Source organism: Phragmites australis, chromosome 1 (genome assembly GCF_958298935.1).
Source record: "Phragmites australis chromosome 1, lpPhrAust1.1, whole genome shotgun sequence".
NCBI classification, from domain to species: Eukaryota; Viridiplantae; Streptophyta; class Magnoliopsida; order Poales; family Poaceae; genus Phragmites; species Phragmites australis.
This window is the reverse complement of record NC_084921.1, coordinates 47,690,945-47,705,362: the sequence shown is the minus strand read 5'-3', so window position 1 is coordinate 47,705,362 and position 14,418 is coordinate 47,690,945. Positions and strand designations below refer to the sequence as shown.

The 14,418-nt window shown below is 42.1% G+C and overlaps 1 protein-coding gene across 1 annotated transcript; it reads right to left on the bottom strand.

The window, feature by feature from the left end:
* Positions 1 to 2,465: 2,465 nt before the first annotated feature.
* LOC133890244 (abscisic acid receptor PYL4-like) lies at positions 2,466 to 3,877 on the bottom strand. The gene has a single exon (XM_062330681.1). The coding sequence runs from the start codon at positions 3,762 to 3,764 to the stop codon at positions 3,150 to 3,152; it is 615 nt and encodes a 204-aa protein (XP_062186665.1). The 5' UTR covers positions 3,765 to 3,877; the 3' UTR covers positions 2,466 to 3,149.
* Between the last annotated feature and the right edge of the window lie 10,541 nt (positions 3,878 to 14,418).

The window sequence follows — 14,418 nt, the reverse complement described above, 5'->3', positions numbered from 1 at the left end:
AAATAAAAAGTCCGTATAAAATATAATTAATTAAATATTATCATGATAAAATATTACAACGATACTAACTACCCTATTAGTATAGGCATCTTGCTAGTTTTATTATTGGAGACGGACGTTTTAGTAATCAAACTAGTTGAGAATGAATTTCTCTGCACTAAAGCTTGTAATAACTTCCGGACGTTGAAGAGATTCTGATCGACTACATATATATAATTGAAATTATCGTTTTGGCAACTCACTCTCTCACCTTTATATATAATATAATATAATATAATATCTAGTGCTTCTAGTTTTCTCTGATTGCAGCCCAATGAGATCAGAGAGCCAATTTGTCTATCACTTATAAGAGAGAGCAACTTGCAAAGTAGTGTACCCTGTGCAATATGAGATCACCTGATGACGCCCAGGAAATGCGATTGCACCTAAACGAGAGATCCGAAAACCATGCCTGTGGGCAACTTGGCATGTTGATTGTTCAACCCTGCTTTCCTATGCAAGACACAAGGCGCATGCAACTTGTAGGACAACTTGCATGCACGCACGCACGCCATGCCTGTGGCACACTAAAAGAGGAGAGAAGAAGTGCCAAACCAAAGAGAAAAGAAAAGGAAACGGCGAAAGAATAAAAAGGCGAATTGATCGAGAGAGGTACCCACCCCTTGGCCTAGAGATCGATCGTAGAACAAGAGACGAGCTGCCAATTGAGCAAATGGGCAATGCGTGCATATCAAAATATTGCCACGCGGCATAAGGTGCACACACACAGTACCCTAAAAAATAATATCATCCAGAAGGAATCTCAAAACTTCAAGCAGGATAGAAATTCATCACCCATTAAGGTTAAATTAACCGAAATTCGTGTATACGCTTTATGATATTATTGCTTGATATTTATAGACTTTCCACGTTACAGTACGTGCGTGCGTGCATATGGTACGGATCAGAATAAAAATTTATGCATGTATGAGACACTATAGGACAAGGACGATACTGAAAAGAAGCAAAATAATGCCAACTTTTTTTTAGCGTTGTGGCTTTTAGGCCCGGTTTGTTTGGGTGGAGGTTTTTAGTTTTCGCTGAAAGCTAGTTTTTTTAAAGTTATCTTCTGGTTTTTGGTTTTTAACTGTTGGTTGCTATGAGAAATTTTTAGATTCTCACACCCTAAAAGATAGAAAAATTACTTTCAGTCAGCTTATCAGTTTTTAATTTATTTTATCAGAAACTAGATTTTCAGTTTTTTAAACATTAGCTATTTAAAACTCTGTTTGTTTTAATTTTTAGCTTCTGAAAAGTAAAAACATGTTAAAAGCTGAAACAATCTGGGCCTTATATGTGAATCTGCAGGGACATGTTGGAGACCAAACAGGACACGCGCACTGGAGCTGGAATAATTATTTCCTAGCTACTGCCAAAGCGTATGTGCTATTGTAGTTAAATCCATCACTTCTCATTGCTCCCTCCTTCTACATTTGATGTTTTAGAATCTGTGCAACTCTCTAAAATTTATCATTACTAGCGTAAGTTATCAGAATTTAATATATGAAAGCTATATCGTCATTCGGTTATTTGGTGAAGTAACTTCATAAAATAATTAACAAATTTATACCATTGGTCATAGTTAGAGAAGGTATAAAATTGCACCATGATGGACTTTTATGTATGTTTTCTCAAAATAAATTGATAAATATTTTTGGGTTACTTTGCCCATATTTACATATTCGAATTTGTTTTTGTTGTAAATTCGGAAAAGTTCAAATTTTTAGTAATTTTTATGAATGTGTAAAACACTGGGTGATACAAATCTGTAGCCATACAAAGATAATTGCGTAGAGATTCAAAAGGAGACCTAGTATCCTAAACAAATCGTAACATCTTGCAAAATCCACGGTGACTAGATACATAGTGAAATGCTATATAAGCCACCCGGTTGATCCATCTGACACTTTTTTTACTTGGAGTTATTATTCATTAGGCTAGAGCATAACTCCGTCAGGTTCCTCTTAAAAAAAAAAACTCCATCAGGTTCCAAGGTTGCACCTAGATGTACATGTCCTAGTTCCTGTGCGACTTTTTATGGGCCCAACAATTAACGAGGTACAACAGGCACAGCTAGACCTAGTGTTCATCCATACCTGTGCGCGCGCCCGAAAATCTATGTCAACGAGGGAATCCCACCACCCGCGTTGGGCAAAGATCCATGTTCATTGTCCATTGCCTGCCTGCCAAGCGTTTCACAGCATCACAAACACATACTGAAATCCAAATAGTTTAAAGCAAAATTGAAATCCAAATGGCAGCTGTCAAGTTCAACAACTAAAACTGGATCTGGATGTTCACATCTTGATTCTTGCGTCGCGTTGGAAATGAACAAGTTCATTTGACAGCTGACATCACCATCACGCAAACAGTTGGATTTAGTGTTTTTTCAAAAAATTAATTAAAATGTTTTAAAATTTATATTTCGGTTTGAACGTGTAATTTCTCCGTGTATACTGTATGTGAAAAATACCAAAACATGTATGGGGTACAGAAAGGTTCTCCGTGTATGCTATATTGCATAGAACTGAAGGAAGCAACTAATCATGGTTGATATGATTCTCATTAATTAGGCAGCAATGCAGCATCCGTTTAAACTGGAGAAACACTTGTGTGAATCACATATTCGCTCCATCCAAACGCACACAAATTTGTGGCACCCACATCTCAGGTATTTCTAAACAAACCTAACATAATAAATATTACCTGCATTTCCTTCTCAAAAAAATATTACCTGCATTTCGTTCTAAAAAAACTACCTGCATTTGAGCATGAATACCCCATCAAAGTAAACATACATACATGGCTATTAGCTAGGCAAGGACATACAGATTACTAGCTACTCCACAAGTCCAGAAGTAAATAAAAAAGAAAAAGAAACATAGGCACAATAACATGTAAGTGTTAATGTTAACACATAGTATTATCCATAGTATACTTTGTACTTCGTGAAATAAAAAAAAGTAAATTAAAGTTTAAAAAAGAGAGGAGAAAAACCAGCCCCAAATTAACCAAGGGAGGAAAATATATAGCAGAAATGGTCAATAACACTACCCCCCCCGGGAGCAAACTGGCAGCCCAACCGTGGCGTGTCTGGGGCCGGGCGGGCATCAGTTGTGGCGCGGCACCATCGTGAGCTGCTCGACCGTGCAGGCCAGCGATTGGAGGTTGCACCGCACGATGGTGTCCACGAATATGCGCGTCTCGTCCGTCGTGTTCCCCGGCGGCACGTCCACGACGTACGACTCGACCACCTTGGTGAACGGCCCGGCCACTGACGCCGCCTCGTGCACGGTGGTCACCGAGAGGTAGTTGGAGAGGCGGTGCTCGCCGCCCACGATCCGGAAGCTGATCACCCGCCGCTCGTCGTCCAGGACCTCGAGCCGCTCGCGGCTGGTCTCGGCGGGCAGCCCGGACACCACGCACACCTCACGTACCGATCCCACCGCGCCGCCGTCGCCGTCCACAAGGCGGCAGCTCTTGATGAAGTGTTTGTACTCCTGCGGCTGGTCGAAGCGCCGCACCAGCGACCACACCGCGTCCGCCGGCGCCGCGACTGCCTGCACCAGGGCCGAGCAGCACTGCCCCGCTCCCACCGCGTGCTCGTGGTACCGCGCCACCTCACCCGGCACCCCCATGTGCCCCGCGCACGCCACCACGGCCCTCCCGCTGGTGGTGACCCGGCTGTGCTGCTGCGGCGACGGCCGTGCAGCTGCGAGCGGCATTGTTTGAGCCTCGCAGGTGTTCTTGAGCTCCTTCTATCTGCAAAGAGGAGAGGATGGGGTTAGGATTGATTAGCAAAGGAACTCATAGGCTAGGAGGTGCTATATATATGTGAGAAAGAGAAATGGATGGTTGCAGGCCAAATATACTCAGCAGTTAATTTTTATCTTTAGGAAGTTAATTACTCTTTTAATAGTTACTGTGTGGTTGGGTAAGTTGAGGTGATAGTTTAGTGCATGTATGGTAGAGGTTCCGCTATAAGAATTTGTGGAGCTAGTTATCTCTAGCTTTAAAAAAATTTAGAGTTGAAGTTATGGATAGACTAATAGTCTTTGATTTAGATATCTTACTTTTATTTTATATTAAAAACAGAAATTTAAACCACTTTATTTTACTCTATAAATTTTAGATCTTTCGTGGATTTGACAAAGGAGCTTTGTCAAACATAGTGTTAGAGTTACTAATGAGAGAGTTCTGACTTTTTATTTCCAATGGATGGCATGGAGTAAAAGCCTACACGGGTCAGGCTGTAGTTAGATAATTTGCGCAATTCATTAAGGGTGTGATTGTCTGCATGGATAATCTGTATAATATCATATAGAAACGTGTTTATTTGTCTGTATATGCTATTCTAACTTGATCGAGCGAATGTAAGTGTGCGCTCACGACTTGGCTTGTGAGGAAGCTTGATTTAAGCTTCTCTCCGCAACCTGGCCTGATGGATACAGAGCATATATCCGCTTATGTAGACGGACCCATTTATCAATGTCATAAAATCATTTACATGCAGATAACTAATTATAGTCTCAACTCTTGTATCCGCTCATACGTCCTCAGATTTGATCAACCAAATAGAATCTCGGCTCAGACTATCTTAGACACATATAACTAACCAAACACTTTTCTTCTCAACAAATATGACTCTGCTCAACCCACTTTCACTAAGCCTGCATATACAATCTACGTAGACAACCAATCACACTTTATATAGCTGATAAAAAACAAAATGGTACGATGAGCCAAGTTGATTTGCGTCTGTTAGTCGGCAATAGAATAGGAGCATGTAGTCAACTTGGAGCATTGATCATCTGGAATGGAGAAATGATATGACGTCGAAAATAGATTATCTCAAAGTTTGTTAAGCATGAGGCACGCATGGCCAGATTGGTAGATCAATGCGTCACTTTGTAATAGAAAGTTTATAGAAGCCATTTGAGCATCATGCTGTGCCGGTGGTGTTTAGATATATTATATGCGCCATTTGAGAGTAGTGATGACTTATGACAATGGATGCATATGGATGTCCATGGTAACTTTGTCTAGCCCAATATCCTATTGTAATTTGTTTGAAAAAATTGTACCTAATTCAAGTATTTATTTGCCCTAATGCATACACCCTTTCAGTCCTATAACAGATGTGGAGATTGCGGAGAGAGAAAATAAAGAAATTTGTTTGTCGAAGGGACAAAAAGAGCAGAGTTTGGGTAACTTTCAAAACAGAAAAAAAAAGAAAAAATGGTTGTCAAATTAATTAAATGGATAATAAGAGCAGAGTACTAAAGCATGAAAACCAAGCAAACAGTTCATCCCTGGCATAGGTTGCATTGCACTTATCCAGTACTTGTCGAAACGCTGTCAATGCCTTAATTGCTATTAATGTATAGAATCACTGTCTAACAGTATAATGAGTCAACAACTACAGTAGCCTACATTAATTAATCGATATTACTGTAGTAAATACTGTAGCAACAGCGCTCTACTGTCTCTAGGTTACTGCAACGTATGATCTGAGCTCTCCGTTTTTGATGGGACGATGCGTCACCTCCAATGCAGAGCGGCTAAGTCCTCAGGCCTAACTAAAGTTGCAGTGCAGCATGCATCATCCCTTTCGAAATTTGCAAAGCGCCAGAATATCCCATCAGTATTGGACCCAAGCACGCAGCCGACGAATAAAACTAGTGAACTGTCCGTTTCACCGACGTGATATTTCGCAAAGCGCAGGCTCAGGTCCAGTTTCTGCCTCAACTGGTTGCACTTCCAACGAGGATTCCACCGTGCAGACGCAGTGCACAACCATATTTTCTTGGTTTTATTTCCTTTTTATTCTCTTCTTCATTTATATTTTATTTTTTTTATTTCCAACAACTTCCTTTCAAATGGAATCGTAAAAGGAAAGAAGAGAGAATCCTATCCTAAAGAGAATAATCTCATAAATTTATTCGTAACGGGACCGTAAAGGTAAATCATTGGAGTACTGAAGAAAAAAATCTCTTCACGACGAGAATCTAGACCGTGAAAGATTCTCTTGGGCTTAGTCTTAATTTTCACCGAAAAAAATCTGCACCGCCTCACCTATCCAAATGAAAACAGATGTCGTTCTTGAACTGGATGCAATAGGAATCAAAATGCTTTTCTTCTGAGATAAACATGAATTGAAATGTGGTTACATACGTGGAAATACTATATATATAGAAAGTATGTACTCATAAAAATACATATTAGTTTTCCTATATATATATATTCATGTAGCGATATATATGTTTATATAGCGCGCTACATGACTAGATTTGTTCAGCTGCCACTTTCTAAACTCTATGTTCATATAGGACCGCGCTTCAGAACAATTAATGTCAATGTTAAACTAGCAACGGAGATTTTCGTCATGTTTAATGGTAAAGTGCTCAAGTTCGAGGGGAGTTATGTGGTCGAATGAGACGGATCATCAGGAACAAATTCTAGGCCTTTTCCTTATTGTTGATGTCGAGGGTCGATTTATGACAATATATTCGGGCGTATCGTGTGAGTGGTGAGTTGATCTATATTTCTAGCGGAGGTGTATGTGCTAGAGGGACTCGAGAATACTGGGAGTTATTGTCTCCAGTGGGATCAAGGTTCTGCTTACCGACCGGAGCTCAGTTACCGAGTCCCGATGGTAATCGAAAAGTCGCGGTTACCGTGATAACTGGTCAAAATTTAAAAAAGTTCAAACAAAATTCATTTGATTTTTTTTTGAAATTTGGAAAAAATCTTAATTTTGCCCGCTCGGTAACCGGTCGAATTGGACCGGTCACCGAGCGGTTTGCTCGGTAAATCGAGCGATTTGGTCGGTAACCGAGCGATCAAAAACCGTTCGAATTGTTACGATAACCGAACGATTTTGAGCGATTACCGAGCAGTATGGACGCGTTATCAATAATTGTGTAGGAAAATCATAAAAAACAAAAAATTCACCAATAGAGCATGAAAAAAATAATATAGTATCATGGTATGTTTTGTAACATCATATAAAATTTTGGTATAACCTTTGCTCTATTTTGGAAGTTTTGAAGACAACAAACAGATAGTAATAGCAATTCGAGCACGAACGTATAATTGTTGCTTCGAATATATGTGTACATTACATATGCAGCGTCTGAAATTAATAAAGCTAAAAACGCAATTACATCCCATCCTTCAGTACTTACCATAGTATCCACGCCACGTGCAACCTACGAGATGGAAAAACTAGTGTAATAACATGGTATGGAAATAAAGTAGTTGCAAAAAATAAATTTGCATCACCTTTAGAACCACCAGTTTGGGGGGGAGGCGATTACATTCGGTCATATTGTACTCATCGGTGGACATTAGCATTAGTCGTCGTGTCGATAGCAACTCTGCCTTAAACTCGGCCCATGTTTACCCTGTCCATGCAGAAGTGGTTGACCATTGTCCTTGCAAAATGGTGTAAAACTCAGGGTCTTTCCACTCATAGACTCACTGAATAGGAGGCTCTGACTGAGCATTGGGGACAGGTAGTGATACAGATACGATCCAGAACTACCCTCCATGCCATAGCTGTTGGAATAGCTCGCATTATCTTGTGGTCCATCATGGCCACCATGTATTATGTGTCTTAGTGAGGATGGGGCACGTGGTCCTGATCTGTGTGGCATGCAAAAACTGGCTCTTACCAGTGAATTGCACGGGAGGAATGACAGAGGATTTGCATGGAGGAACATCACCGTCCTAACCATCATCATCACCATTGTCAGTCTTTGAGTTGCTGTCATTCGATTCTTGGTAAGTTGGGCTCTTTGGGTTACTATCCGTGCTCTCATCGCTTTGCACTTGTCTTTTACCCTTAGTCTTCTTGCTCTTCTTTGTATGCATCATTTGCTTCTTATTCTTTCCCGTGTGTGTGTGACCAACCACTATAGCAGTCCACTGTTGTAAGTCAGGTGTGTTCGCTGTGTCACCAGGTGAGTAGGCAGGGGTACGTCGCTATCTGTGTCCTCCTCGTCAAGCTCAGGGGCTGGATTTGATCTTTCGGTCTCCATCCAGTCCCGGAGCAGATTGTTATCCTTGTTCAATGTGAGCTCCATAAGCCGCTGAAATGGATCATCATCAACAGTCGACCTGATACCTGCATCCATGTTGTTCTGTATTCTCAAGTTGTAGTTGACATATACCAACTTATGGTCCTTCTCGTAGCTTAATCGGTTGCGAACTTTGGTGTGGACGAAAGTAATTGTACTCCAATTCCTCTCACACGCACTAGATGAAGCGCACTGTGACACTAGGCGTCTGGCAATCATTGATAGTGTAGGTGTAGACGAACCAAACATAGACCACCATTGCGCTGCAAGTAGGTAAAGTGATATGAGGCTCAGAAAAGTAGATAAAATGATGCAATGGATAGATATGTAAAAGTTTTCATACCAGGATGAGTCCTGCCGTCACAAGCCATCCGTGCAGCTAGAGGACCTGAGAACGAGAGAGACTTTGTCCGATATGTTTCAGCCTCAATAAGTGCTTCCGCGGCAGTAGTAACATCATTCATCCTCTCGAATGCCGCACGGAGATCTTCGAACAAGGTTAGACCCGTGCCATATGCGTAATGCGTGCGGGGGTTCAAAGCGGCCGCTGCAAGTTGATGATCGAAGCATTAGTACCACAAGCATTAGAAACACAAGCATCAGTACAAATAAGATATCAAGTGGTAGGAGTGTATTACCGGTATTCATGTAGGTCCCATTGGCTAGATCATGCATTCTGCAATCGATAATTGCCATGTACTTATCAAAAGAATCTCTATCATTACGATACAACGCCTCATACTCTTGCTTCACAATGGTGTATCTCAGGAGCACCTCACTCAATATTGCACTTTGTCCTGATCAGCAAAATGGAGGAATGCATACAATAGCTGGACGGAATCGATAACCATTTTTAGATTGTACCACCATGGTAAACTGGATAGGCAACTATGTGCATATCTCCCAATATCATAATTAATATATCGAGACTACTGGAGTTCACTAGATGCCATCCATTGCATGGACTTATCCTTTCGCCGTAGAAAGCTATCAAAAAATAGGTAGTTCGTGCCAAATCTTATGGCATTCCACCTCACCAACTCTCCACCAATCGCGGCCTTCATCATTTCATGTAATTTTGAATGATTGTATAGCCATCGCGATATGAACCTTGCACTTTGGATGACAATGTCGTGTTATCTAAAATCACCAACCGATTTCAACATTAAATTTATCGTGTGCGCCACACAAGACTGCCACGCGATAGTAGGATATTCCCTTCTGAGAACCTAACATGCCTTCTTGTAGTTGGACCCGTTATCATTCGCAATCTGTACAAATTTTTGTGGCCATAAATCATTTGCCGCTGCTCTTATCTCCTGCATAAAATAATGAACCAAATAAATATGCAACATTTGAAATACTATGTTAGCAACTTAGGAAAATAATGTACCTTATTAAAATATTTTGCATCTTAACTGTAGCCAGTCGCATCTACAAACTTGTGAAAAAGCATACGACCATTGCAATATAAGAGGAAATTAATAATACTCATGTGCGTCGGTCCTGTCCACGAATTGCACACTATGGTAACACCATACTCTGGCCATTTTAGCTTCCACTTGTCAAATATTTTCTTCAATGCATTTTCGTTCTCTTCCAGATACTTACCATCTATATCTCGACCAGTTGGAGATGGTATACCCTTGCATGTTACGGAACAAATGATCAGACGTCAAAAAGAAAGAAGTATGACAACAATAAATTTATTACAAACTTAATCACTCACCCCATTTCTGTGTTTCTTTCACTGCAGCGACAAAGAATGCATCGTCCGCCCTTCTACCAGGAATGCCTGAAGTGTGAAAAAATTTGGACCATGCCACACCAATAGCTTCCTTCGCTTTCTTTCCCTTAGCACTCCATGACCCGGTGTCAATCCTCGGCTGCACAGGGGCTTTTGTTAAAGCAACATTGTAATCTCTGACACTTGGTGGTGGCTCCCTTGTTGAAGATGCTCTCCTAAGCATCATCTTTAACACAGAGCCCCCTCTGTCACTACCACTATCACCTCCATGCTCGTAGGAATCGCCTGCCCTCCTCCTAAACTCTTCCTCGTCCCTCGATTGATCCATGGCACGCTGCACCAGTACCTCTTCCGTGTCCTTATTGTCACTTGTCAAATCTACCTGAACTCCAGCTGATTCTTGCCTCTAAACCCTCTCCTTAGCCTTTCCCTTCCTCTTATCTCTTGCCTTATCTAGCTCACGTCTGAAATAATCACGTACATCTGGAGGCATCATATCATAATGTATAACAATCGATCCGCGCCCTGCCAAATGTTCTTTCAACCTTGTGGCACCACCGCCTCTCTTTTCCTTATTGCAATAATTGCACCTAAAACCCGAGGCCAAATTGTCCCTATGCTGCCACACCATATTTTTATCTGTCATCGCTTAGTTTGCAATTTCTCTGTTGGAAGAAGAAAACTCAATGATTAGCCTACTAATAAATATCTCCATACATGTTCAAATAGCTAGTCAACTCAATTGAACGAAAATTATCAATGGTTAGCCAACTAATAAACTTATTTGAAGGAATTTTAGCACCATTTGCACCTAAAATCGATAGTAAATGGCCGATTGTCTAGCACGAATATTACCAACATTTGCATGTATACGGACAATTCAATGTAATAAGGTGCATAACCCAGCGAATCAACCGCTACATGTTCTTAATTGACTACACGACGAACTGCTGCCCTTGTAACACCGCTTACCGAGCATAATACACAAAAAAATGTTACTAAACAGTCCACAACCGAACACATCACGCTCTGCATTGTCGAAATACCACGCAATCTACAACTACCGACCATATATCCTCGATTACCGACTGATAAACATGAAAAATCGAAGAAGTGGCGGCGGTTACCGAAGCTTGACCGACGGTTACCGAAGTGCGGCGAGAACTGGTGACGCCCTGGGTGCAGCCCGTCGGTTACCGCTCGGATGCGGTCGGTAACCGACCTCCCTAGCTCGATTATCGGACCTGCCTCGTCGGATTTGCGCTGGAGAACATCAGAAAAGGTCGGGCGGTCGCCGGCACCGCGCCTGGTGCTACGGGAGGTGGGGTGGGGAAAATCTGCAGTGCACAGAAGCCTCCAAACCGACGCATCCTTATCCACTGACCGTGGGCCAAAAACGGGTTGGTTTGTACTGTTCATTTGGCCCAGTAGACAAAACAACCCATTTAAAAGAAATCCGAACTTTGCTCATCAATTTGGAGCTCCAAATGAGATTTGTTTCAAATTTGGTTTTTACAGATACTCTTAATATTAGCTCTAGTTTTGTATCGGATTTTTTTTTGGATTTTTTGATTTTTTTTAAAAATCGGTTTGAATTTTTTGAATTCAAATCCGGTTACCGCTCGACTTTTGAAACCGAACTGGACCGAGAAGGTCGGTAACCGCGGTTTTTGCTCGGTAATCGTCGCATTTTTGAACCGTGAGTGGGATAATAATCATACATCATGTGTATTTTCTTATCGATAGTATGAAAATGGTTTTCGAGTCCTCCCTCCACTCAGGTCTTCACCCCTTTATATACTGAGAGAGAAGATGTTGATACAAATGGACTATACCAAAACAAGCGACACACCTGCACCTAATGCAACCTAGTTACTCCTAGCTCATCATGACAGTGGGTATGCAGGCCACCTTGCTCTGGTCACCCTGCACGTCCTGTACTATCACTGAACATCGTCACACTCACCCGTCAGGCCATCTCGTAGCATTTCCCGTTAGGCCATCCTATAGCATTAAATGCTACGAGATGAGTCACTACTACACCACGATCTTCCATGACCATGCTTGCCGAAAAGAAGTGCTTGGAGAAGGAAAATACTTAAGTGATCAGTATTAAATGAGACTTGACTGGTTAGGTGAGTACCTGCCTTACGACCAGCAAAACCTGATCGCAGGGTCTCTTGTTGTGATCAGGGGCGACCTAGCTCATCATGACAGTGGGTATGCAGGCCACCTTGCTCTGGTCACCCTGCACGTCCTGTACTATCACTGAACATCGTCACACTCACCCGTCAGGCCATCTCGTAGCATTTTCCGTTAGGCCATCCTATAGCATTAAATGCTACGAGATGAGTCACTACTACACCACGATCTTCCATGACCATGCTTGCCGAAAAGAAGTGCTTGGAGAAGAAAAATACTTAAGTGATCAGTATTAAATGAGACTTGACTGGTTAGGTGAGTACCTGCCTTACGACCAGCAAAACCTGATCGCAGGGTCTCTTGTTGTGATCAGGGGGTTGGTCGCCTGAGCCCTGCCCTGGTCGCACGGTGATATCTTGAAAATATCTACAGCCGGTTGCCAACTAGCGATGTTGGGCCTGCCTCGAGAGACACCCCTTTATCTATAACACCGATAGTAGCTCCCAAGCTCGATTGCGGATAAGGTGGACTGAGTAGTTTGCCATAGCAGACCGCGGTTGCTGCGTGCCAAGTGGTCATAGTTGGGCCTGGTCTCTTCACTCAGGTCCAAGGCGAGCACATGCTCACCCTAGGGAGTGGCTGTCGACACCGTTGATTTCAGTGGCCAACCCGACCTCACATCCTGAGGGGAGGTTAAAAGTCTGGAGAGAGAGAGAGAGAGAGAGAGAGAGAGAGAGAGAGAGAGAGAGAGAGAGAGAGAGAGCATGGGAGAGGGAGGCATTAACTCCCATCAAACCCGAGGAAATTTCGGTTTCCCACGTGCGGCTTTTCAAATTTCGAATGGACCAGACCTTACGGCGGTTGAGACACCACGATCACCCTTTAAATAGGAATGTATCTCGTTACTCATGAATCCTTTAGTCGTCTTCCATCGCCTCTAAGTCTCTTTACACTCAGAGCTCTTCGTCTCTGTCTCTATGCTTGCCCCCGCAACATCTTTCATCGTAATCCAATGGCGCGCACCAGCAGCGATTTTGCCTTCCCAGATTTAAGTGCGACATGGCGAGGTTGAAAGCGTTGCACGAGGTCGGCCTGTCACCCGCCGCCTTTCCATAGGGTACCGTGCTGGGGAGAACATACCTGCCCCCGTCAAGAGGAGATCGTGCTGTTTTTCTCATTTTTCTTGGCGGGCCTCGTACCACCCTTCTCTTAAGGTGCACATGATCCGCCGAGGTGTTCTTGAGGCGATTCATCCACAGCTTCTAGGAAGGCATCGGCATCATCAGAACTGGAACAGAGGGATCGATCCAAGCTGATGAACTGGGAAAGCAGGTCGTCAAGTGCTTGCAAAGTATCCTCCATACCAGTTGCCAACGCTACGAAGTAACCATTCTTAAGTGTATGCAGATCTATAACTTTCAATATGTGAACCTCCTGAGTCCTCAGTACAAGTCGTAGAAGTGGATTGTTGAGCCCAGTCCAATCATCTCAAGCTGGCAAAATTGACCAGTTCAAACATTTCATTATTCGTACTAAAATCATGAAAGAACTGAGAGTGCAAAGCGTACGTCACCGAGGACGAATTCTGAAGTTGAGGATGCAAAACTGTCTTCGTGTTGTCAGACCCACATACATCTAACTTGATCTCCATGAAAATGAGTTACTGATGTTTGTCAAATGATATACGATCACAACAGACCACCATTTATGTATGAAGGGTTCTGGGCTGTGCATATGTGGATAAAACCATAGCATTACTTCTATTCACTTGATTGAAGGGTCACAACAAGCTTACCTCAGGATAGCAACATCCAACAACACAACATCAAGTCATTATTTCGTAGAAATGGTACTCTTTTGACTTTTCTTTCAACCAACACACCAAATTGTTGAAAACTGGAAGGCAAACTTTGAGAAACAATTCAATACGTATGGGAAAAAAATAGAATACATTTGCTACACGACGCACTGTCCAAATTTGTGACAAATTTCAGGGATGAGCTATGTGTCATCTGGCGCATATGTGCAAAAAATTTAAGGCCGAACTCATCCGTAGTTAGAATAACCAAATAAACACAAGTAGTGCATATACTATATACATAGATATATTCCAAAGTTGTGTGCACTGCACTCATCTTTCAGTTACCTCAACTGTTATTGAATTATTGGAACTTTGCAGGTAAGTAGGAGTATACACAGATGTGTATAATGCCTAGTGTACCCTTTCTAATTTTCTTTCAAATGTACTAACAAAATTGAATTTCAACGGTTACCCTGAGTAACGAAATTCCTTATTGTGGTGGTTTGATCATAAAAACATTCTTTTGCAACTTTATGATGAGAATCTATTTCACAAATGGAATAAATGACATTGACGATTTACACTGTAAACATGATACAGGAAAATGT

Excerpts from the sequence above, each read along its gene's own strand:
- LOC133890244 (XM_062330681.1), bottom strand. The coding sequence starts at position 3,764 with ATGCCGCTCGCAGCTGCACGGCCGTCGCCGCAGCAGCACAGCCGGGTC.